The sequence below is a fragment of the Sycon ciliatum genome, chromosome 12 (genome assembly GCF_964019385.1).
Source record: "Sycon ciliatum chromosome 12, ocSycCili1.1, whole genome shotgun sequence".
In the NCBI taxonomy this organism is placed as follows: domain Eukaryota; kingdom Metazoa; phylum Porifera; class Calcarea; order Leucosolenida; family Sycettidae; genus Sycon; species Sycon ciliatum.
The window spans coordinates 27140931-27165930 of record NC_088654.1 but is presented as its reverse complement, the minus strand read 5'-3'; the positions used below and the strand labels follow the sequence as shown (position 1 = coordinate 27165930).

The following is a 25000-nucleotide window of genomic DNA, read 5'->3' as shown; positions in this document are numbered from 1 at the left end:
TTCAAAATGGCTGATCTCGGACAGTAACTTGATGTCATCTCCCCGCCTCAGCCAATTCCTGGACACACCACTGTGTGTGTGTGTGTGTGTGTGTGTATTTGTGTGTGTGTGTGTGTGTTTGTGTGTGTTTGTGTGTGTGTTTGTGTGTGTGTGTGTGTGTGTGTGTGTGTGTGTGTGTGTGTGTGTGTGTGTGTGTGTGTGTGTGTGTGTGTATGCCGGCTAGTTCGGTTGGTGGGTACACTTATGCCGGATAGTGTTGGGTCTGTTGCCAACGGGCTCGGCTGCTTGAAGGTGTAATGTTGTACCTACCACCTTTGTTGGTTTCAGGGTTCATATACTTTCTATTTGAAGTATACATACCTGTTAATCATGGACTACTTCTGGCTAGATTAACTCTTGTGTAATCATGGTGCTAGTGAAGCTTGTATCAGATCCACTCTGATTTAGCCACCCACACTAGTAGCAAGTATTACCTTCACTGGGGGCAGGGGTACCTGCAGTTGGATCCCAGGACGGATACCCTGATGCCGTCAATCCTTTTTCTGCACCTTGTCCTCACCCACTTACTGAGGTGTGGTGAGCCCATAAGTGGGATCATTTTCAAGTCCACCCAGAGTTTTGGGGATTTCAGGGGGTGTCGGCCGTTGGGCGGTTCAATAGCCAATTGAGTCATCTTTCCAAGATTCCTTTTGAGTCTCTCTCCCCTCTCCCGGGGAGACCCACGTGACCAGTTTTGGCAGTGAGCAACAAGTACAAGTACAAGTACGCGTGTGTATATGTGTATGTTGCAGTATTTGAGTTGATGTCGTCCGGATGTGTGATGGACGATGAACTGGACGACAAACTGGATGAGGTGACGTCGCGCAGTTACTTCATTGACTTGATGCTAGGTGTAGAATACTGTGAGTACAACGGTACAGTGGTACATGCACTCTACACTATGTACATTCACTGTACAGAACAGTCAACTTTGCGAATAACGACACTCGGCGGGGCATCGGAAAAGTGTCCTTATTCGCGAAGTGTCCTTATACCCAAAGTCTCATTATACGGAGTATAGTTAGATGGGACTTTGCTCTGGGCATGGAAATTCTGTCGTTATTCGCGAATTGTCGTTATATCCGCAGTTGTTATTAGCGAAGTTGACTGTATGTATCTTAGAGTGGTGGCACATCTTGGTCATGGGACAGCATTTGTGTGGAATGTGATCCTGGCATATGTAGACAGTGCAACCAACATGGCCGACATCATATGACCCATAGATGCAGGGGTTGAGTGGAGTTGTAACCAACATGGCTGTCATGTTTGATCATGTGACCCGCAGATGCAGGGGTTAAGTGGACTTGGAAGCAACATGGCTGCCCTGTGTGGTCATGTGATAGACGTGAAACAGCTGTGGTCATGTGATAGACGTGAAACAGCTACATGTATAGGGCGTCGTGTTCCCAACTGTACTCTACTCTAGTGTGTACAGTACTGTCAGTCGCTGAAGAACGGGGGGGTCAGCCTCCTAGCCTCCTAGCCTAGACCGTTCTTAAAAATGTCATGTACTACAGCAGTCTATGCACAGTTGAGTCACCGTATATACACTGGTATGCTGTGCTTGGTGAAATTCTAGCCTGGTCGTTCTTTGGCGCTCCGTCCTTGTTTTGATGTATGACGACGGTCTATGCACAGTTAAAGGGGAAGTTAAGGCAAAAATTAAAATTTCACCAGTTGTAGTCTTCGGGGTGCTGAGTCGAATGGTCTTGGTCCGAGAAAGCTGAGACGCTCCCTTCCTACTTGAATCCCAATCGAACTCGCGCACTTCCACCGAAACTGGGTGACTGCGCCCTACTAGATGGGGATTTGTATGCAAAATGTCACTAAAAGCGCCATTTCGTTCTTATAAAAGCACGGATGACCGCGATTGGCCCATATGTTGTAGTCTTTTGGACGCTGAGTCGACTGGTTTTGGTCCGAAAAGGCTGCGATGCAGCGTTCCTCCTTTATTCCCAATCGAACATGGTTGAACAAGCGGTCACGTGCTCCTGGGTGCCCAAATCACCTGGTCACCACGCCAGCAGGCGACAAATTTCACACCAAGGTTCAACTCGAGTGACAGGAGTGCACCCAAAAAAGGTCAAACAGGCTAGTAAGTTGTACCCTGCAGGCACGGTGACCAGGTGACTGGTGTACGCAGGAGCACGTGACCACTTGTTCAACCATGTTCGATTGGGAATAAAGGAGGAACGCTACATCGCAGCCTTTTCGGACCAAAACCAGTTGACTCAGCATCCAAAGGACTACAACATATGGGCCAATCGCGGTCATCCGTGCTTTTATAAGAACGAAATGGCGCTTTTAGTGACATTTTGCATACAAATCCCCATCTCGTAGGGCGCAGTCACCCAGTTTCGGTGGAAGTGCGCGAGTTCGATTGGGATTCAAGTAGGAAGGGAGCGTCTCAGCTTCCTCGGACCAAGACCATTCGACTCAGCACCCCGAAGACTACAACTGGTGAAATTTTAATTTTTGCCTTAACTTCCCCTTTAAGTCACCGTATATACATTGGTATGCTGTGCTTGGTGAAATTCTACCCTGTTCGTTCTTCGGCGCTACGCTCTCCGGCGTCCGACAGCACTGTAGTACTTGTGTGTGCATACATCATGATTGTATCTGCTGTTGTGTTGTGTTGTGTTGTGTTGACTTGTCACAGTACACGCTCAGAACATTGCACACCGCGACATCAAGCCACAAAACCTGCTGCTGGACGACACGCGCCAGCACATCAAAGTAAGCGCACGCACTGGGGTGAAGTGAAGAGACACCTCCAATGGGGATGGAACGGAGACAGCTGTGTGGATTAGGCAGTTATCTGGCACTTGCCTTGATCTGTTTCATTCAGATCTTGTCCGCTAGCGTTGCTATAACTAACCGGTATGGGAGAAAGTCCGTGGTGCACATCCAGTGCATTTGCAGCTTTTTATGCTTCTCTTGCGGCGGGCGTATACATGGTACAGGGTGTATGGAAGGGAGAGACAAAGGAACCAAGAGAGAAGACAGAGGGAGGGTTTGGGAGGGTTTGGGAGGGAGGTTGGGAGGGACGGAAGGAGAGAGGAATGGGTAGTAAGGGAGGGAATGAAGGACTGTGGACAGGGGGGGGGGGGGGGGGCAAGGCAATATGTTCCCAGTGAACACGATAGCTAATATGTGCTTACTGGACAGTGTTTGCGCCTATTTGCCTCTCTCTCTCTCTCTCTCTCTCTCTCTCTCTCTATCCCTTGCCCTCTTTTTCTTTCTTTTCTCTCGTTCTCTCGTTCCCTCTTCCCCTTTCTATCTACTTGTATCCCTATTTATCCCAGGATCTCTCTTTCTTTTTCTCTCTGTCCCACGCCGTGCTCAGATAACAGACTTTGGCGTATCAGAGTGGTTTGATGACGCCGAGGGCAGCAAAACCAGTGCTGCTGGTGAAGGGTCTCCAGCCTTCATGGCTCCTGAGATGTGTGAGTGTTGTCCGCAAGTGATTTTCTACATCTGCTATGCTTAATAGCACCCGCTGGCATTTTTAAACTGGTTAAACAGTCGGTGGTTTGAGTGCCTCGACTTCTTCACCGTTGTACCTGTACTAGTGTATCAGCTACTAGGAGTCGGTATGACTGTTGTACAGTCAACTTCGCGTATAACGACACTCGGCGGGCCATCAGAAAAGTGTCGTTATTCGCGAAGTGTCGTTATACCCGAAGTCCCATTATATGTATTACAGTTGGATGTGACTTTGCTCCGGGCATGGAAATTCTGTCGTTATTCTCGAATTGTCGTTATATCCGCAGTGGTTATTCTCGAATTGTCGTTATATCCGCAGTCGTTATATCCGCAGTCGTTATTAGCCAAGTTGACTGTATCTGTGTTTTTTTTTGTTTTTTTTTTTTTTTTTTTTTTTTTTTACTATATTCACATAACCAGCTCGAAAAGAATAAGGAAAGACAATGGTACGGAGACTAGGACAAACGTGACAACTAATGAGCAGGCGCTGCACCGAGACGCAGCAGTGATGGTGGGGCATTGATGACTCTGCCGACCTGAGGTCTCGGCGTCACGGCCAAAAACACGCACCAAAAACAATGAAAAAAGAAGAAGATAGAGCTGTACAGGTAAGAAAGATGCAAAAACCCAAGGCTTAACACGAGCGATTGTGGGGGAGAAACTGTCTTAGCGTCATACTATTCATAGGGAATCGACTGCCCAGAGCCAGTTTGTGCTGCGAAGATGGCGGTAAACATTCGTTTTGAATGATTGCATTCTCTTGCTGTGGGGAGGCTGGGATAGGAGAGCGGCAGGGAGGGAGTTCCAATCGCTGATGCTGCAGTGTGGGAACGAGCGCTTCAGTGCCAGCGGGGCAGATGCAGGCAGCTGGTGTTGGAGCTGGTGGTCATGGCCACTGACAGCACCGTGCTCGCTGCGAGTTCTGGGGTTGGTAGAGATGATGTGGCGCGGTGGCAACACAGAGAGCAGCTGCGGAGGACCAGGCAAGTAGTGCAGCTTGTACAGGCAGGCAAGCGAGGCAACAGTGCGGCGGATGGCCAGGCTGGGTAGGTGTGCCCCAGGGCCGATAGCATGAAGCGCGCGGCGCTGAACATTGTTCAGACGCTGGAGGTGGCTCTGCGCAGCTCCCATCCATACAAGAGGCGCATACTCCATGACTGGTCGTACGAACGCCTTGTATACGGTCGTCCGGCCGGCGGGGGTGAGTATGTGGGCGGCTCTGTTTAGGACCCCAAGCCGTTGGCGTGCACGGGTGGCTACGGAGCGTAGGTGATCGCTGAAGGTCAACTTGGCGTCCACCTTCACACCAAGGAGGGTGATGGTGGTTGTCTCGGGCACCAGTGTGCCACCAAACAGGAGTGGGGGGAGATCTAAGCCGGTGCGTCTGAGGGTGGCTGTCATGGCCTGGGATTTGGTCGGTTCAAACATCACTTTCCATGTATGACCCCACTCGTGCAGTCGGTCAACGGACACCTGCAGTGACTGCGCGGCGACTGTTGGGGTCTGCTGGGAGGTGACTAAGCTGTACAAAGTTGTATCATCAGCATAGGCTTCCAAACTGGCGCCGTCAGCGAGAACATCTGGCGCGTCGTTGACGTAGGCCAGGAAAAGCGTTGGTCCAAGGATGCTTCCCTGGGGGACTCCAGCGGAGGTCGTATACCTAGATGACGTCCGCCCTCCAACGAGGCACTGTAGGGAACGGGTGTCCAGGTACGAGGCCAGCCATCTCTGAAGCGGACCATCTATGCCTAGGCTACGCACCTTGTGAAGGAGGCCGATGTGCGAGACACGATCAAACGTGTTATCTGGGCAGTCCTGGAACGGGCACTGCCCGCCATAACTTGGAAATATCCATAACTCGATATCACATACACTTCAATGGGGAAGGCCAGAGATCTGGCATTTGATGTCACTACAGTCAATACTGGATATAAGATGCCCCTTTGATTTTCGTTAACTTATCACTATATCCGGTGCACCGCTATAGCCGATTTGCATGTATGACTGACACATGGCACATGACTGCGTATGAAATGATGCATACACGCTGGAAAAAGCATGCTGAAAGCGCATGGATGTTCCCCGGACTATGTAGCATGCATTTCCGAAATAATGGCAAAAGAGTAGTAACATTTCTACTCTAAACTCACAAACAATGTGCCCGGTAGACCGAGGTGTGCGTAACTTACTTCGGTGTCCGGGTAAGCGATGTATGAGTGTAGTGGTGATCCACAGTCTAGTGTGGCAAGCAGAGTGGCGCAGCGGAAGCGTGCTGGGCCCATAACCCAGAGGTCGATGGATTGAAACCATCCTCTGCTACTCCTTTTTTTCTTCTTTTTTTTTTCTTTCTGCTTAGTTTTGGGGAGTGGAATAGTTTACTTGAGTATTCAGATCCTTAAAGAAAGGATGGTTTATGTCTCATTTTGAACATTTTTATCTGTACCATGAAATTTCTCCAATCCAGTAGATCATTGTTCAAAATCTGAGTCATAATTACAGTCCGTACAAGTAGCGTGATTGTAGTCGTCGTATGTGTGTGTGTGTGTGTCTGTGTGTGTGTGTGTGTGTGTGTGTGTGTGTGTGTGTGCGTGTGTGCGTGTGTGTGTGTGTGTGTGTGTGCGTGTGTGCGTGTGTGTGTGTGTGTGTGCGTGTGTGCGTGTGTGCGTGTGTGCGTGGGTGCGTGCATGCACACACGTGTTTGGACATGACTTTGTATGTCTCTTATTCACTGTGTTTTATTGACAGTCAGCAAGAGGGAGAGAGGTGTGAAGCTGGAGGTCGATGCAAAGGTACAACTGCTTGCCCGGCTGTACCTAGACCATAGTAGATCACGGTCTGTGAAATATAATCTACCCACCAGCACGCCATTAACCGCGCTCGTTCCTCATTCTTCATTCCACTTGGCCTAAGCGAAGACTAGCCAAGCTTGCTTGGTGATGTCAACGCGAAAAGGCTGATAATAAATTAGAGCTGTGCGGACCCTGGCCAGCGCCAGACATTACTGAAGTAACGTCTTTTGCAAGCTACGGGAATAATACTACAGTCAGTCCTCGTTTATCCGGATCCCTCGCCATCCGGAAGAAAATAGTTGGTTACAAATGTACAGCATATGCCATGCTTACATACAGTATGTGTGTTCGATTATCCGGTTCCCTCGCCTATCCGGATATTTTTGTGGAAAACGGATGTGTGCGGTTATGCGAGGTCTGACTGTAGTTTACATTGGTGTATGCTTCTGCGGAATCGAGTGAAGATCGCTGGTTCGAGTCCTGGTGGTGACAGTCAATTTTTTCTTCAGACTTTTTTCCCTTTCCAACACGCTCAACAGATGATGAATATTTGATACTGAAGTAGAGCAGTCACTAGAGCAAGCCATCACTTCACGCCTGTCCTGTCACATCAGATCCTTGTGCACTTTGTGCGTCTCTCAGACTACTGTACTTGTGTCTTTTGGTTGTGTTATGTGTTCGCTGCATGATCCATGCAGGGTAATAGGTAATTGTGGATTGTGAGCTTGTACTGGCATTGCTCAACATGTGCGTGTCATTCATCGTGGTGTGTTTGTTAGTTTTTATCTTACTTCACCAGATACACAGCGGCATTTCTGCCTTCTCGTCTAACCACACGGCTAGACTCTCAATAAAAGATGAATTGTCACGCATGTGTTGTGTGCATGCGTTCATTCGTGTGTGTGTGTGTGTGTGTGTGTGTGTGTGTGTGTGCGTGTGCGTGTGCGCGTGTGCGTGTGCGTGTGCGCGTGTGTGTGTGTGTGTGTGCACACGTATGTATGTATGCATGATGTGGTTATCTGTGCGCACAGAAAGTGGACATCTGGGCCATGGGCGTCACACTCTTCTGCTTCCTCTTCGGCAAGGTATTTCTTATGTTGCTACATATGCATACTTTAACCCTAGTCACACAGAGCATTGCCACTCTACAGTCCATTCATTGTAAGCTAGCAGCCTAACTAATACTTCTGGGTGCCTCTCAAGTACACATGTACAGACTTGGTGTTTGGTTGACAGCATGTTACAAGGCGCAGGGCGCACTGTGCTTGAAACCAGCGTGTTTTTGAACCAATCAAGGTTTATCTAATAATATGTACGGATTCGTGTGTGAAAAAGGTACATCCTGCATTGTGTGATCCGTGCAAGGGAGTCCTCTAGGTCATGCCGTATACTTCGCTCCCGGAAATGAATCCACCGAGTCTCTCTACATTCTTAGGCGCCTAGAAGCAAATCCACTAGCTCGCCACCATTACACCATTCATATAGCCTCTATAAGCCAATTGTGCACTATGACGTAGCATGCATTCCATATTTGGCATGCACTATGAATGGGCTTATGGTTTTCAGCACATTAACACCACTAATGGTAGCCCGACTGTTGTGTGTGTGCGTGCTTGCGTGCATGCGTGTGTGCATGCGCGCTTGCATGTTTTGTTTCTGGTCCTGTAGCTACCGTTCCTGAGTGAAAGCATCTTAGAAGTACATCGTCTGATTGTGGAAGAAGAGTAAGATTTCAGTGTAGTGCAGTTTTAACTTTTAACAGCAACAAGACCAGACTTTCACCTGTTAGGAATTTACTGTTGTTAAAAAGTCCAGACGTTCACCTGTTTTCAATACTTTGTTGATAAAATGATGGATTGGACGTAAGAAAGAAAATCACGGTTCGCGTGAGACTCGGCTAGACGGAGTTTTCTGATACAGTATACAAGATTGCCTTGGCCAGAGAAGCATGCTGACATGCAGTAATGGGTAGTTGATGGCGGACATGCTGGGATTGTGAGCTACTTTCTACAAGTCCAATCCATTGTTCAAACTTACCAGCTGCTATACCCTTTGATTAATAGAGTGTTGCGTCGATGAGTGTTCGACCCGGTATGTGTGTTTGCTTATTTGTGTGTGTGTGCGTGCGCGCGTGTGCGTGTGTGTGTTTTTGTGTGATCGTGTGTGTTTGTATGTGCATGTGTGCGCGTTTGCGTGTTTGTGCTTGTATGTACCTTCCACACGATGCGAATACCTGCACAACAGACCGGACTATCCTGCTGAATGGTAAGCTACATGAACACTAGTATGTCTGTTAGTGTCCCCTGTGCATGTCCAGGGAGGTTGTGTACTGTATGCATAAGCAGCATGGATAGCAACATGGATTACACTATGGATAGCAAGAAGAGTACATAACCCCCAAGAGTGTGCAACTCCAGCTATGAGGTCTGCGACGGCAGAACTTCACATCGCGTGATGAACCCGTATACATTTTTGCACTCTGTGCATGATAGATACAGGGTTGTACGCAACCCAGCTTAGGGTACAACTCCCTTGTGGTCACTTTGCACTGTTTGCCAGCGTAACCTTTTGAACCATGTCACGTGATGTGAAGTTCTGCCGTCGCAGCACAGCATAGAGGTTGTGCAGGCAGTTGCACACTCTTGGGGTTATGTACTCTTGGTAGCAACATGAACAGCAAGGAAGCACATGCATTGTGAAAGACGGGGAAACCATTTTGACGACACACTCGAAAAGACCAAAACGGCGCACAGCCCACATCTCCAGAAAGGGCAGCCATCTTGGTTCCTCCTCCGGCCAAGCCTTGCTTCAGTGGCGTACTCCAACGCCACTCAATCTCTGCAGTAATAGATCAGGACTGTGATATCGGTGGCCATGTCACAGTGAATCCATCTCCAGCCAATCCCTGCCATCAATGGGCCACATAATGGTGACCATATTGGTGCCAAGTTGTCACCTCCACTCAACCCCTGCATCTATGGGTCACATGATGTCGGCCATGTTGGTTCCACTGTCTACACGTCATGCCGATCACTTTATACAGTAAATTAATGCCGTCACACGACCAAGATGTGATACAGGTCAGACCATCTATCAACCCCCGCATCCATGGGTCACATGATGTCGGGCATGTTGGTTTCACTGTCCACATGTCATGATCACTCTCTACACAAGTTAGTGCAGTCACATGACCAAGCTGTGATACAGGTCTATATTGCATTAGGAGCAAACAAACATGCCACACCCAAACACAACTACAGTCTGCTTCTTTCTGCGACTCTTGAAGCGAGTTTGAATTTTCAAATTTATCCTTGTTGCCACGGTTTCCTTGCTTGTTGATTACAGTTCTGAGGTCAGTAGCGAAGCGCGAGAGTTTCTCAGCCGGCTGCTTGAGAAGGATCCTGCGAAGCGTATCTCTCTGGCCGACATGCGGGTAAGCTCAGGTCGATTTCAGTTCACATTGTTTGACTGGTCTTCCAACGTCAAGAGAAATAAAATGTATCGTGCAATGTTATCCTATGAGCTGAGTGTGCAGTAATGGGTGGTGTAGTAGTGGACAGTATGGCGTAACTTGTAGTTCCTTGGTCCTTTTTCTTTCCTATAAAATCATCCTTGGCCGAGTCTCCATCCGATTAAAGAAATGTATGTGATGAAATCTTGTTCTAAAAGAAGAACACTGATAAGACTAGCTTTTGCTGGAGAAGAACAAGTACACATAACTCTATTACTCAATCTGCAGACAGCATGCTGTTTCGTTCTTTGTGAACTCATCAGCGCAGCACAGAGAAAATGAGGCCGAACCTGATAGCAATGAAAAATAAATTTTCCAAAGCCAGATTTAAACCAGGCCCCGAGCGTACCTTGCCAGAGAGTGCTCAAACTGACAAGTAACAAGTAACTATTACTCTATTGTCACGTACGTTAAAGCCGGGTTTATTCCTGTAGCAGCTGATGTCACGGCTAGGCTTCTATTCACATCAGGCTTCTATTCACATCAGGCTTCTATTCACATCAGGCTTCCGTTCAAACCACGGATTTCTATGTATGTCAACACAAAAACACTGTTACCACCAGAACTGGAACCAGAAACCCTTGCTTGTGGCCAGCAATGCTCTACCAATAAGCTATGGTAAAGTCGTCACCGTAAGCCTCTTTTAAACCTGGAAACCTTTTGAAGAAGTTTTACTGTTACCCCAACATTTGTTTATTGAACTGTTGGCAATGCCGCGCAGAGTCATCCCTGGATGCAAGAGTTGGCACTGCCGACCGTGGAGGAGAACTGTGACGGAATCAATGACATCACGGAGGACGAGATAGCCGCCGCGTTCACCTCGCTGTCACTGGAAGACCTGCAGGTGCTCGTCGATCTGGTGTACGAATCCAGTCACAGTGCAGCTGCTGCTGTTGCTGCTGCCAATACATCGGCTGGTACTGCAACTCTTGATGGTGCTGGTGCTGGCGGTGGTGGTGTTAGTTCGTGGCAAATACCTGACAATGATACCGATACAGCTTGTCAATATCTGTAAGTTCAGTGAACATGGTGAAGTGTAATTCACCTGCCCTACTTTCCAGAGTACAAGCCACACTGTGAACACCAGTCACAGTCAGTAATTCCCAAAAAGCCGGCACGGCTTGTGCTACGATAGTCAAATTAACAGTGATAAACAGGGAAGACATCTGTATTTTGTGGCTAAATGTGTGTGCGGCGGCTTAGGGGCCATCCGGCTTTAGCGATAATTTTCACGAAACGAAAAGGTTTAGTTAGGACCCTGCCCCCCCCCCCCCCCCCCTGAATGAAAAATAGGTTGACTTGACAGGTAGAATGCATTGATGTCTCACATATCAATATTTTTTCAAAACGAAACTCTCCTTGACCCACCCAACCATAACGCAACTTTTTTTCTTTTCCTGTAAAAGATCGATGATTATGGACGGCCCCATAAACTCCGGAAAATACCGTAGTACACACTCTATTAAGACCAGTTCTGCCAACCACTTGCATTTGTCCATATTTTCAACAGACATTTGTAGTGTTGAAATTCCCGCAGAATGGAAACATCATACTCCGTAGCATGGAAAGCAATCAGTGCTTAAAGATCACGTCCAATGCACTGTACACCAAGTGCAACTAAGCCAAATATCAAAGCTTGCCAGCTATGTAGAGGATTCATTTCAGTTGCATCCGTATGCCTGGGTGCTGGTATTTAGACGACCGAATTGAATACGGGTGTGCGTATGCATGCATGCGTGTGTGTATGTGTGCATACGTGTGTGCGTATGTGTGTGTGTATGCCTATATGGTGTGTGTATATGTGTGCACATGCGTGCGTGCATGCATATGTGTGCATGTGTGTATATGATTGCTATCACAGGGAGAGGAATGGCGAAGGCAATCATACCACCACCACCATTGACGGCGCGGCTACCAAGACCCATCCAACCGCTGGTACAGACCTACACCAAGCCTCACTCTATTCCGCCGCCAAACAACAGACGTACGCACCGCCAAACGCCGCGACTCTGCTCTCCGTACGCAGCCTCGTGTCCGAGTCCCTGGATCTGCCGGACATCTCCGAGGAACAAGAACAGATCCTGGAGCGTCTTGCCATGCCACGCCGTCCCTCGTTCACACCCTCACTCTGGACAAACTCGCGTCAGAGCTCGTGCTCACCATCTAAGTCCGTAGGCGGCACGCCTCTCTCACGCGGCACCAGCCCCAGCGCGCTGAGCGAGGGTGCCGTACGAGTGTCGACGTCATCCCGACGATCTTCGCCCTGGCTGGTTGCCGCCGATGAGGACAAGGGTATGTCGGCGTCAGCATCATCACCATCACCCGTTGCAGATGCACGCGATGGTGGCACGTGCAGGGAAGAGGTGTTGCAAGATTCAGGTGGCCCAGAGTTTGTAGATACCGTGCGGAGTGTAGCATTACCAGTAGCAATGGGGAAGGGAACAGCTGGTGATGTCGCTACAGACAATGTTGTCCAGGGTCACAACAATGCTGATGATGATCACGATCACAATGGTGTTATCGGCGAACACACTCAGCCAGCAGCAGACATAGACGTAACGCATTCGCATGCACCACCGACTACTCCACTCTCCTCTAGCGCGCGCCATGACAACGACAGCGCAATGTCCGTCGACATTGAGCGTGTGATCGGCGCATGCCAGCGTCTCAGCACCATCATCATTTCCACATCGACGTCATCGACCACGTCATCAATGGACAATGACGAGGGCGAGGACAATGTCATGGGCTCGAGCTGCGGCAGCGGTGGCCGTCACGAGCCGAATGTGGTGATGTCATTGGACAACAAGAAGGGTGATGAGGATGATGTCATGGGTTCCAGCAGCAGTTGCGGCGATGGCCGTCAGGAGCCAAGGGTGGTGATGCCGTCTGACGGTGTCGTGCTCCGACGGGAACGCTTGCGTCGCAGTGTTGGCAATGCGGAAATGGACTCCACAGATGGTGGTGACGACAGCCAAGAACGCATGCGAGTGCAGCAACAGCCCGAGCAGCAGCATGGAGAGGGCGAAAACGAGTGCGTGTCCACGAGTGTTGCCACTGAACCGCTCAACAATGCTGCTGCTGCTGTTGATCATGATGATGACGGCCTCCACACAGAGAGTCCCTTCTACTCCTGCATGTCATCTAGCACTGGTGACGTCATCACAACGAGTAATGATACCCATGTGACAAACACCGATGACGTAATCGCAACATGCAGCACACGCATTGTAGAGGCCCAGGATGACGTCGTCTCGGCAGAGAGTAGCACTGCTCATGTGGCGGACACTGATGGCAGCTGCACTACACACAGTGCACACTCCGAGGACACAGATGTGATGACGGCAGTGACCAGTGGTCATGTGACATGCGCGGAGCAATGCGACGAAGATATGCCGCCGCGTCCGCCAACCCCGACGGAATTCCTCCACGATGCCAACGGCGACGACGAGTGGACTGCCATGGTGGATAGCAAGCATGATGAACGCCGGGAGAGACAGCTACCTGTCGCGCCCGATACAGTGGTGGACCGCTTCTTCCGCTGGATGAGCGAACAGGCAGCAAGCATGATGTAAGGGAGGAAGAGCGACACACACACAACAGGCGGGCGAACGGATGAAGCTACGATGTCCCTGCATGAGCATGCATACAGTCTGATCTGTTAACCCCACCGTAGTGAACACTGCCGGACATTGCTTGTGTCCTGATCGTGAGAGTGTGGAAAAGTGTGTGCACACCGTCAACTCCACCTACCACAGCCCCGCTTCTTGCAGCCCCGTAACAACTTAGTAGTGACATGCTGATCTTGCTACGGATGCTCAACCGGTGTGATTTCATTGAGATCTTCATGTTCGTCATTCATGTTGGAGATGCAGGCATGCCCGCCATTAGTCCTTCGATTGTCATTGCAGAGCCACCTGTAGCGTGTCGTAAATAATGTGTTTGTGTTCGTCCTTGTGAGTACGGTTGACCGCACAATAGTCCCTCGGACACGGATAGTTGCTTGAGGAGTTGAGCGTTGAGTTGAGCATGGCAAGTTCCGTTGTATGACCGCCACACTGGGCATGCACATATCCATGTCGTCTTGCGCCGTATTTCATAATACAGATGTATACAACGTCACATGTACGTATATGTACATGTACTGCATGACTGTACTATCACGCACATGTGCTGTGCACGCCGGTGTAGTGGAGACGGCTGTTGCACATCCCCCGTACGCTATATTCCTCCTACTACTACTACTACATGTACTAGCTACAGTGGCTGTGCTGCTTTGACATGGCCGTTGCACGTTCTATCACCACTCACATGCATTAGCTCTGGCATTATTTATTTCACCACCTACACGTCTTCTGTAGAAGCAGGACAGCAACACCAACAGTCCCATTAACAGCAGCAGCAGCAGCAGCAACAACGACACCAGCAGCAGCAGCAGCAGCAGCAGCAATAGCAGCACCAACAGCAGATCCATTCATGTAGCAGCAGATCATCTTCACCACCACCACCACCGCCGCCGCCGCCACCACCACCAACAGCAGCAACTGTGGTAAACGTGCACGCCATGAACGAGTGTACTCTGCCAGAACTACTGCCACAACGCTATCATGATGATGTCATGGTGATGTCATAGTGACGTCATGCTCACCGGAACACAATCTACAATACTACTGTGCATGTTACTTCCACTGGCGCACTGGTTTGGTCAGCTACATCTCTTCTTCGTCCTCCTCCTCCCCGGCCTCTTGTTTTCGTTAGTTTTCAGCCGCAGAGTGTTTTGTATGATTACACACAGTAACAGGACGAGCAGTTCGTAACTTTGAGTGTCACAGTAGAAGGATATTTAGAGGAATAGGAGTTGTTTTAAAACGTTATCAAGTTGTGTAGCCTTTTATGAGCGATCTTACACTTGTATACTAGTACCATGTGGCTGATCACTGAGGCATTCTTGAGAACCCGGCACACTGCACAAAGCAGCAGCAGCATCACATGACTTATAGAGCGTTGAGTTCCATGTATGGACAACTTATGTTTGTTCGAGAATACTTTCACTCATGGACTCTGGTACTAAATCATTCCACTGATAAAAGAATAGGCAGCGCGGAGATAAGATCTATATTCTACCAATCAGAAGAGCTAGTGGGGCGGACATTGTACGTACCTTCAGTAACACCATTATTAATTTTGCTACTACAGGTGCAATGTCACTAGTTCTTCTGAAGGCACATACAGCACTGTCTGGTATAGCATGGCAGTGTGTATAGAGTGTCCGGCTTGCCTTGTAAAGGCTTGTGTACTCCGAAGTACAGTCAGACCCTCGCTTACCCGCACGCATCCATTTTCCACAAAAATATCCGGATGGGCGAGGGAACCGGATAATCGAACACACATACTGTATGTACGGTATGCATGACATATGCTGTAAATCGGTAACCGATGATTTTCTTGCGGATGGCGAGGGATCTGGATAAACGAGGACCGGATAAGCGAGGTCTGACTGTTGACTGTAGTAGAGTAGTGCACTGGGTTCAGGGACAGTGGACCATCCAGTTAGGACTTGCTAGCCCTGATCAATGCGCCATACGGTACATTGGAAACACACAGATTTGCACACTACTGCCAGATCGGGCACCTCCCTTTTCTCGTTCCTATTGCTAACCTTCGAGAAGTAAAGAGGGAGGGGCGATAGGGGTGTGTCACCTTGTCAAGACAGTGAACACCACTAAGAAGAATAGAGGCTCGGTTTACGTGTTGATTCTGTCTCAGGCCTGCTGCTATGAATGGCAGTAGTGGTATATGGGGGTGGGGGCAGAGATGTAGAACAGGACAATGGTTGCCAGCACAGCGAAGATCACAGATATTACACCGCATGCACGTCTGCTTGGTTCAAAATTGATCAGGCACAGCACACGACCGTCTGAAAGACAACATTGACGGAGAATGTAATAACATGAAAGTACGCGTAGCAATTGATCAGTTCACATGTAGCAGAGTAGTGTTTGAGAATAGCTCAGAAAATATGTTTTCGTCTCTGTCTTGCTGGTATGAAAATTCACCGGCTTCTCAAGACCAACTCATGTTCACAGACAGGCTAGTTACTAGTGACAAGGAACAACGAAAGGGGACCCTAAAGCGGTGGGAGACTGGGAAAGACTAAAAATAAATAAATAAATATTACTCAGGTGTTGCTATCTGCCCGACGTTTGTTCAATTTAGTTCAAAGGCAGTGAAACGAGACACAGACCTAGCTAGGTGCACCATCACCTGTTCCCACAATGGTCCGAAAATGGTGCCACAATGGCAATGGTCCCACACAGTCAACATCATATCAGTGAGTACTAGCATAGAGCCAGGTATTGTGTGAGACGAGCTGGTATGCTAGCGTAGTCGAGAGGAGCTGGTATGCTAGCACAGTTGAGAGGAGCTGGTATGCTAGCGTAGGCAAACACCCAGCTCCTCGACCAGGACCTGTCTGAGACGCAGCTGACAGTCACGCGTGTCTTCCCAGGACAGCACGCTAGGACTCACGGCACGGTACGTCACGCAGAATGTCAGACTCACATTGTCGTTGCTGGCCGCCCCTGCCCCGGCTGCTGGGTTAGAGGGATCGCAGTAGACGTCCAGTAGGCGCAGGCCGTGTAGAGTCTCGCCGCACACGCTACTCGCCACCCTCTCCAATTCCCGCTGCCACCAGCACAGGACACCGTCGGAGATGCAGCGTGAAGTGGCGGACGCTGACACACCTACACCTGTTTCTGCACCTGCTTCTGTTTCTGAACATATTCCTGCACCTGCATCTGCTCCTGCATCTGCTTCCGGATCTGTTCCTGCATCTGTTCCTGCATCTGCTTCTGCACCAGTTCCTGTTCCTGCATCTGCTTCTGGCATACACGAAGGTTGCCGCCGCGGTGACCCGTCCAAAGCAGATCCGTTCGCTTCCGTCGTAGCAGGCGGCGTGTCGTCTAAAGCAAGAGGTTCTCTTTCCGCGTCGTTGCATCCACTGTCGGTCATCTGCTCCAGTGTCGTTGTCGTCGTGCGGTGGCTGCGGAGCCAAGATGGGCGCTGCGTTGTCGCCGTCGCGGTGGGCAACCAGAACGAGACGTGGTGCTCGTACGTGGGCGTACACAGGCTCTGAACGCGGCGCACGTACGGACACGCACGGAACGTCCCAGCGTAATCCTCCTGACAAGCCGTCGGCACCGTCGTCACCTCGGCAACACCGCCGCTCCCATAATCCGTGTGTAGTGTGCCAATGCTGGCACCACCGGCGGATGCGTTGTGACTGTACATGTATAGGTCTGAGTGTGAGCGAGAATGCGCCACTTGGGCTTGTCTGCACTGCGGCGAGTTTGCTACTGTCAGTGATGAGCAGTCCAAAGCAGATGCTAAGCATAATGCTGATGTTAGCGAGGATGCTGACGGCAAGCAAGGGCTAGCGTGAGACAGGTAACTATGGCGACGGTCCCACTGTGATAAGCAGGACGATGCAGACGGTAACGAGGATGCTACTGATGATGGCAGGCACGGTGGTTGAGGCTGAGGCAGGAGGTACCTACGACGGCCCCACTGCACAGGCCTCAGGGCCGGCGTGAACACGTGCAGTACGCCTACGTCCGAGCCAAACTCGGCGTCGCGACTCTGCAGTCCCGTGCGAGCGTAGCCGGGGATAACGTCTGTGTTCACGCGCTGAACTGCGCACAGCATGAGTCCGGCCGCTGCCGCCATCTCCACCGCTTGCCAGTGATTGGCACGCTCTCGCATTTCGCCCTCGTCCGCCGTCGTCCCGCCCTGACCGGGCATGAGCAGTACAGCTATCTGCGGTAGGCATGCGGGTACCATCTGCTCTGGGAGCTCCGATGACGACGCCTGACACCTTGCGTTGACGTTTTCGATCTTATCGACGCGGTAGTTACTCCCGCTGTGCATCATCGTCACGGGGTTCCGCTTAGAAAACGGTTCGCTGTTGGAATGAATATTCCTATCCAATTTTGGGATCCTCGCCATTCCCGCATTCCTATGGTCGACCTCGTCACGATTGGCTAGCCGACACAGGGCCGGCGAATGCCTCCATGTCGAGCACCTTGCTCGCACTCGAAAAGAACTCTCGCAGCAGCGCGCGGTCGAGCTGTATCTTGTCGCGTCTTCCTCCTGTGTGCGGGTAGTTAAACAGGACGCGGCGATAGCGTTTCTCGCCGATGAGTGTGTGTGTGTGCAGGGCAGTCCCATCCACACCCGTCTCTACACGATGTCCAAGCTCCACCAGCATGTCGATGTGTTTGCTGGCATTGCGACGCTTTCTCACGTCCACCTCCTGCTCATAACACGTCGCAAGGAAGCCGTCAATGCCCTTCCAGACGGCTGGCAGCGATGCATGCCGCAGTGCCTCGCTACGCCACTTATAGGAATGCTGGCAGCAAGGTGTCTCCCCGCACGTACGCCGTGCATCATTGCATAACTCGCACACTGGTGACACTCGGTCGCTCACTCCACATTCGCTCGTCGTGTACGAATCCCTGGCGCCGCAGCAACGCTGGCACAGAGTATCGGAAGTAATGGCGTCCGTTCTGCAGCCCGGTGCAGAGTGGCTAGGTTCGCCAATGCATGTACCGGTACTGCAACTTGCTGCTGCGGCTGTGCACGTGTGCAGCACATCTGCCATTGAACACGCAGACTCCATACTGCTTGTACGTCTCTCAGGGACTCTTGGGCTGCTGCTGTTGTTTGCACTGCTTTCACAATGACAGGCACACCTCATGAACGCACTGTGGCAGACTTTGGCCAGGCCAGCGGCAAACGACAGGTTCCCGTCACCTACAATCAGACAAAACCGACTGGGTTCTAGATCGGCATCTTGTAGAGCGCCGTTATCATGCCTGTCCGCAGATAGCTCCTCCATTATCACTTACTGGACTTTGTAATTGTGCTGGTTTGCTTTCAAACCTCGGCTCCAATCTAGGATGCTGCACCAGAAGTAACAAGTTCGATGTCCAACAGACAGAAGGGCTGCAGCCGTGCAATGCTACGTGCTGCCCTGTTCACACCCAGCGGAAACCCACAGCCAACCATCACTTGGAAGACAAGAGACATTTCTGCGATTTTTCGCACTGATTGCCAATTTTATAAAATACATGTAGGGAGCGAAATGTCAATGGCGAGCCTCACGCAATCTGTGTATACTTCTGTCTGTTGATCCTACATACTACTTTCTTCCCAAATCCCTATATACCCAGGGGTGTAATGTCGCGAACAGCAAGGAATAGCGCAATAGCATTCATCATGTCTTCAGAAAAGTATTTTCATGATTTTTTTAGTAATCCGCGATATTCATGTTAAAACAAAATGGCGTCACGATTTATTGAAAGTGGTATAGTCCGTGGGCCAATCCTGAAAAAAGGCCTCCTAGAAAAATCTCGTTCCGACTTTTGGGCACCGCAATTTTATTGGCCACGTCTACTCTAGATACCTTACTGAGCAGGATTCCGGTTGTTGTCACTCTGACAACTTTCTGAAAGGTATCCAAAAATCGGCTTTTCCATGTTGAAAATTTCTCTCTCGGCGGCCATTGTTTTGTATGCATTCATGCATGCGCGTTGTACTACAAGTACAAGTAGTTCAAGTAGGTCGCACTTACGTGCGGTAAGTACACGTGCACTGCACAGTCGACGATCCCGATGTGTTGCGCTGTACTGCACGCACGCTGTGTGTGTGGTGCTGTGAAATGTGATTATGCACCAGAATAGACGAAAGTACACGAATTCAGTGTTACCTGTCATGTCAAGTCGTCACGGATCTGGTACGATCTGGTACACTGCACACTCTCTGCAGGCGTGCACCCGGACCCACAATTCTAACTCTCTGCAGTGCAGGCGTGCACCTACTATACTTGGCATCTTCCTTCTCAGTTTGAACTTTCATTTCGAGATTGGTTTTTTGGTTTCAGTTTGTACTAGTATGTCTGTGGTCAAGTAGCACTAGAAGTATGCGTCGTGATGAGTTTAAAGTGTCTCATTCACGTTCGTGAGTGCGTTGAGGAGGTGAAGCCCTTCACCCAGACAACGTGGAAGAAGGTGTGTGAAATATGCACTAGTGAAGCTGTTGCCGTAGAAAATTTAGCTGAACTCAGGGAGTTATGTCGTAGTGATGTTTGGCCTGAAAACGGAGGCTTCCACAGAAAATGTTACCAGAAAATAACGAATATAACCCTCCGACGAAGGCAGAGTACCTCATCTAGCCATTCGGAAGAACTGCCTGTGCCGGAGTCGATAGAGCCAGAAGCCAAGCGCCGCCCCAGCACGCGCGCCGCACTAGCCGCGCCCGTCGTAGCTCCAGGCATGAAGGGCTGCATATTTTGTGGGAAGGAGAGGCGCCAGCAACCTGGCCGGAAGAATGTAGTGCAGTCCACAAGCAGGTGTGAATACGCACACGCTGCAGCGAAGCTGTTACACGCAGCAAACGTCAGAAAAGACGAAAAGGTCCAAGTTGCAATTGGTCAATCCGTCTCTGGAATATTTGCGCGCGAGGTTAACTACCATAAACAATGCTACAGGAATTACACGAGAGATTCAACGCTGGCACGGTGTGCCGCAAAAAATGCATCTGCCTCTGCAGAGGCACCGTGTAATCCACTGGAAGTATTCTATGGAGATGTGCGCCAGAGCTTAATGACAAACAAACAGCATTTGTCCATTGAGGATATGAGGCAACTCTATAGAAAGCATACATCTGTTGATGCCAGACGGGACAAGGTTAAAAAGGTTATGATGGACTACTTTGGGGAAGAAATAACCTTCGTTAAACCGATACGCCTTAATGAATCCGAGCGTGTATATGCAACGATGCACTGTAAATACTTTCTTCGGCTGTTATCAACCTTCGACCATCCGTCACGAGCTGGTGATGATGATGATGATGATGACGACGACGATGATGATGATGACGATGATGATAGCGACGACGATGATAGCGACGACGACGACGATGACCAGGGTATGGATGAGGACGAGGCACTGGTAACTGCGGCTGCCGAAATTGATGAAAATGTGAAGACGGTTGCCATGCCCGATGTGCCACCAGACATGGAAACTGTTAGAACTAGTCGTCGAACATTGCCTGAACGAGTTGGCCGTGCCGTTGATGAACCTCCATCAGCCATATCAATGGATGAAATGACTATCCTTTATCATGCATCCATAATTCTGAAGCGAACAATGAGAGAGCATGCATCGGCAAGAGGCAAGCCAGCCTGGCCACCAGAACCAGTTGACATGACCTCGAAGGCCAGCAGTAAGTACTTCCCCGACTCGGTATACAACATGTTGCTGTGGACGATGAGTGATAGCCATAACGATGATGTGTCATGCGAAAGGGTAGATGTTTCATCCACTAGCCCTAAGTTGCACCGCCAGATTTGTTCGATTGGGCAGGATATAATGTACGGCTGTACTGCAGCTACACAGCCCCCAAAACACATTGCTCTTGCTGTTGCGGTGCATCATATGTTCCGTAGCTCAAAATTGGTCACAATGTTGAACCGGCTTGGTCATTGTGCTGCATACTCACAGGTGCTAGAGCTGGAGACTGCTTTGGCTGAGTGCCAAGCCAACAACCAGCAAGCAGCTGCAGCATCTCTCCCGAAGGGAGTCGATGTTGACAGTGCCTACTACTTTGTGTGGGACAATAATGATCTATGCGAAGAGACGTTGTCGGGAGAAGGGACGACCCACTGCACAAATGGCATAGTTGTTCAGCCATCTCAACGCACACGTGACCACAACCCAGCAGTGTCTTCTGCAGCTGAATCAACCTTCATACCACCAAGGCGGAAGCGCTCAACTGTTGTACCCAGCACTGTCTTCCCGGTGTTTATCCCACAGGCAAGATCTGATCCACCTGCTTTCCCTACTACTGCTGATGTGGACAGGATTGAACACAATGTTCACCATCAATCCAAGCTGCTTGACTTCACCTGGATGATGATACGTTGGTGTTACGAAGGAGACTTGTCAAGAAGTATGACCTCTGCAGGTGAAGCGGATGCGAGTAACACCAAGCAGCTTGTACCGTCTTGGACCGCCTTCAACCAGCTTATCAGCAAGGACTCTGTGCCTGATAAAGCTTTTATCAGCTACTGTCCTGTGATTGATGCGTCTCCCACTGATATGTCAACAGTGTATGAAGTTCTGAAGAGATCTGTTGACATGGCACGAGTTGGTGGGCTGCCATTTACCCTGATCGTCCTCGATCAAGCCATTTATGCGAAAGCAATGGACATCATACTGCAACGACCAGCTGAGTTTGAATCTGTTGTCCTGAGAATGGGTGGCTTTCATGCCGCGTGTACACTACTTGCCATCATCGGAAAGCGCTTTGGTAGTGCTGGCTTGACTGATGCTCTTATTGAATCACAGGTCGCTGGATCGACAGTGGCTGCATCCGTTATGACCGGCCGGCAATACAATCGTGCTGTACGGTTCCACAATATTGTTGCCGAGGCTTTGGAGCGTCTGAGGTGGAGCGCTTTCCTTAGCCATGAGTCCAATGATATTCCATCCGATGAATTCACACGTCTTGGTGAGATGGTGATGGAACTAAAGATGTGCATCAACAAGGACAACATGGAACGTGTGCTGAAAGATGATTCAGTCCGCTCAATGTTCTCCAAGTATAATGCCTTTTGCCAGGCACAGTCACAATCCAGCAATATGTTCAACTTTTGGTCATCCTATGTGGATCTCGTCTGCCTTCTTCTGCGGTTAATACGTTCCAGCCGTGCTGCTGACTGGACCCTTCACCTGTCCTGCCTGCAAGACATGCTACCCTGGTGCTTCAGTTATGATCGCCACAACTATGCTCGCTATATGACGCTGTACTGGTTCCAGATGACTCACTTAAGGGACACTCACCCATTGGCAGCAGAGTTTTTGGAGCAAGGTGGATTTGCTGTCCAGCGCTCACATAATCCGTTTGCGCAAGTGGCCTCTGATATGGCTATTGAACAGAGCATGAACCGCTCCACGAAAACTGAAGGAGGCATCATCGGCTGCAGCCGCAACGCATCGGCTGTACAGCGCTGGGTTGTAACATCTTCCGACAGAGGACTGATGACTGACATGTGCTTGGAGCAGTGCGGACTAGACGATGCAAGTCAACAAGCAGAGTCGATGCACAAGGAATGTCATTCAACTCGGCTCCAACGGGATGAAGATGATGTACAGAGAGTTCAATCCACCATCACTAGCTGGCTCAACCCGTTCGACTTCGATGAGAATGACCTTGTCAACCTCTCATCTGGCGTGGCATGTTCAGATGATACAGCAGCTGACCTCCTTCTAGCCAAGCAGCGTGGTCTCGACGCACTGGTTCAGTTCGTCAATGAGCGTCTTGTGAACCAAACGAAACGGTTTCATGACCCATTGCCTAAGTTGAAACTCCATACGTTCTCACCAGCCAAGAAATCTGCTGGCAGCTCTCGCCTAGCGCAGACTATCTCTATGCTGCGTGCTGACCGAAACCTGTTCTCACGGATGGCAGTAATCGCACAGGCAAGGCAGCTTGATATGAGAGAGGTATTGAGCTACCCTCTTGGTCCGGTACCATGGTCTCTCAGCACCCAAGATGGAACTCCTGTCAAAACCGCAAAGTCCTCACTACTTAAGTACATCGGTGAGCAGCTAACCAACCATACAGGCACACCAATGCCTCAGTCTGCTTTGCTAGTCGATGCGATGGCCTTCTTACGAAGTTTGAAGCAGACGAGCATCCCATCCACCTTCTATGAGCTGGCTGAGTTTATATTCAAGTCCCTTGCGGCAAACCTGTCAACTCACCAACGTGTCGACTTTGTAGCAGACACATATCCGGAAAATTCGATCAAGAACATTGAGCGTGGGAGAAGAGCAAGTAACCTTGGTGAGATGCGATTGCGGATTTCCAGCGGGAACCAGAAAACACCTCACCAGTGGTCGAAGTTTCTTTCAGTTGGAACAAATAAGGTGGCTTTGATGGAATTTCTTTGCAAGGAATGGTGCTCCGGCAAGTTTACCAGTGCCACCAATGGACATCTGTTCGTCACCAGTGGGGAGGAATGCAAGCATCTCATCTTGCAGAATGGCTCTACTTCTGCCACCGGTTGCCCAGCACTCTGTTCTCTGCAGGAAGAGGCTGATACAAGACTCTTGCTGCATGCTGACCATGCCGCCAAGCATGGCATATCCGCTATCATAATCAAGTCGCCAGACACTGATGTCGCCGTGCTGGCATGTCACTTCAGCTTCCTCATAAATGCTCCCCTCATGTTCCTGACCGGCACTGGCCGAAATGCCCGCCTCTTGGACATCACCGCTATGGCCCAACAGCTTAGTGCCCCCGTTTGCGAAGCCATGGTGGGGATGCATGCCTATACAGGTTGTGACACAACCAGTGCCTTCAGTGGCAGAGGGAAGAAGCTAGCATTTCAGCTGATCACCAAGCAAACCCCACAAGGCGAGCTGGCTCGAAAGGCTATGGCAGCACTCGGTGCATCATTTAACGCACTACCAGCTGACATTTTCGCCTGCATCGAGCAGTTCACTTGCGGTCTATACGGCTTCAACACCACCACATCTATCAACGAAGTGCGATACCAGATGTTCTGCTCTCGCTCGACGCAATCCAGCTCCCTTCCTCCTTGCCAAGATGCGCTGCGCAAGCATGCTGCAAGAGCAAATTACCAGGCCAGTATCTGGCGCCGTGCTCTGGAAGCTTCCGCGGATGTCCCACCACCGCATAGCCCTGGTCAAGGGTGGACCATCGATTCTGGCGGTGGTTTGGAAGTGGACTGGCTCAGCTTGGCACCAGCACCATCGAGCCTGATGGAATTTGTTTCATGCGGTTGCACGACAGGCTGCAAGCACGGGCATTGCTCCTGCCGGAGACAGCACCTCAATTGCACGGATGCTTGCAAGTGCTCTCACTCGGGCCAGGAGTGTGAGAATGGGCAACCACTGGAGCTTCAAGTAACTGCAGAACTCAGTGAAGACGAGGATGAATAAGAAAAAGAATGCCCATCCTGACAGGTATGTATTATGATTGAAGATTGAGTGTTCATTAGAGTTCAGTGATGCACATTGTACGATCATGAACATGTACGTGACTGTACATCATGCCCAATTCAAGTCCTTCTGATGTTTGCTCAGTG

The 25000-nt window shown here is 50.0% G+C and overlaps 2 protein-coding genes across 2 annotated transcripts in view; one reads left to right on the top strand and one right to left on the bottom strand.

Moving 5' to 3' along the window:
* Positions 1–15052, top strand: part of LOC135828734 (uncharacterized) — a 30902-nt gene extending 15850 nt beyond the window's left edge. The window contains exons 10-19 of the mRNA XM_065341157.1: positions 792–902; positions 2699–2775; positions 3386–3485; positions 6271–6314; positions 7346–7399; positions 7983–8038; positions 8559–8579; positions 9660–9747; positions 10547–10836; positions 11687–15052. Of these exons, the coding sequence (XP_065197229.1) occupies positions 792–902; positions 2699–2775; positions 3386–3485; positions 6271–6314; positions 7346–7399; positions 7983–8038; positions 8559–8579; positions 9660–9747; positions 10547–10836; positions 11687–13400 (2555 nt within the window). The 3' untranslated portion in view covers positions 13401–15052. The remainder of the gene's footprint in view (positions 1–791; positions 903–2698; positions 2776–3385; positions 3486–6270; positions 6315–7345; positions 7400–7982; positions 8039–8558; positions 8580–9659; positions 9748–10546; positions 10837–11686) is intronic.
* The window catches only part of LOC135828098 (ras-related protein Rab-35-like), an 88551-nt gene that overhangs the window by 56619 nt on the left and 6932 nt on the right, over positions 1–25000 (bottom strand). The window lies entirely within an intron of this gene.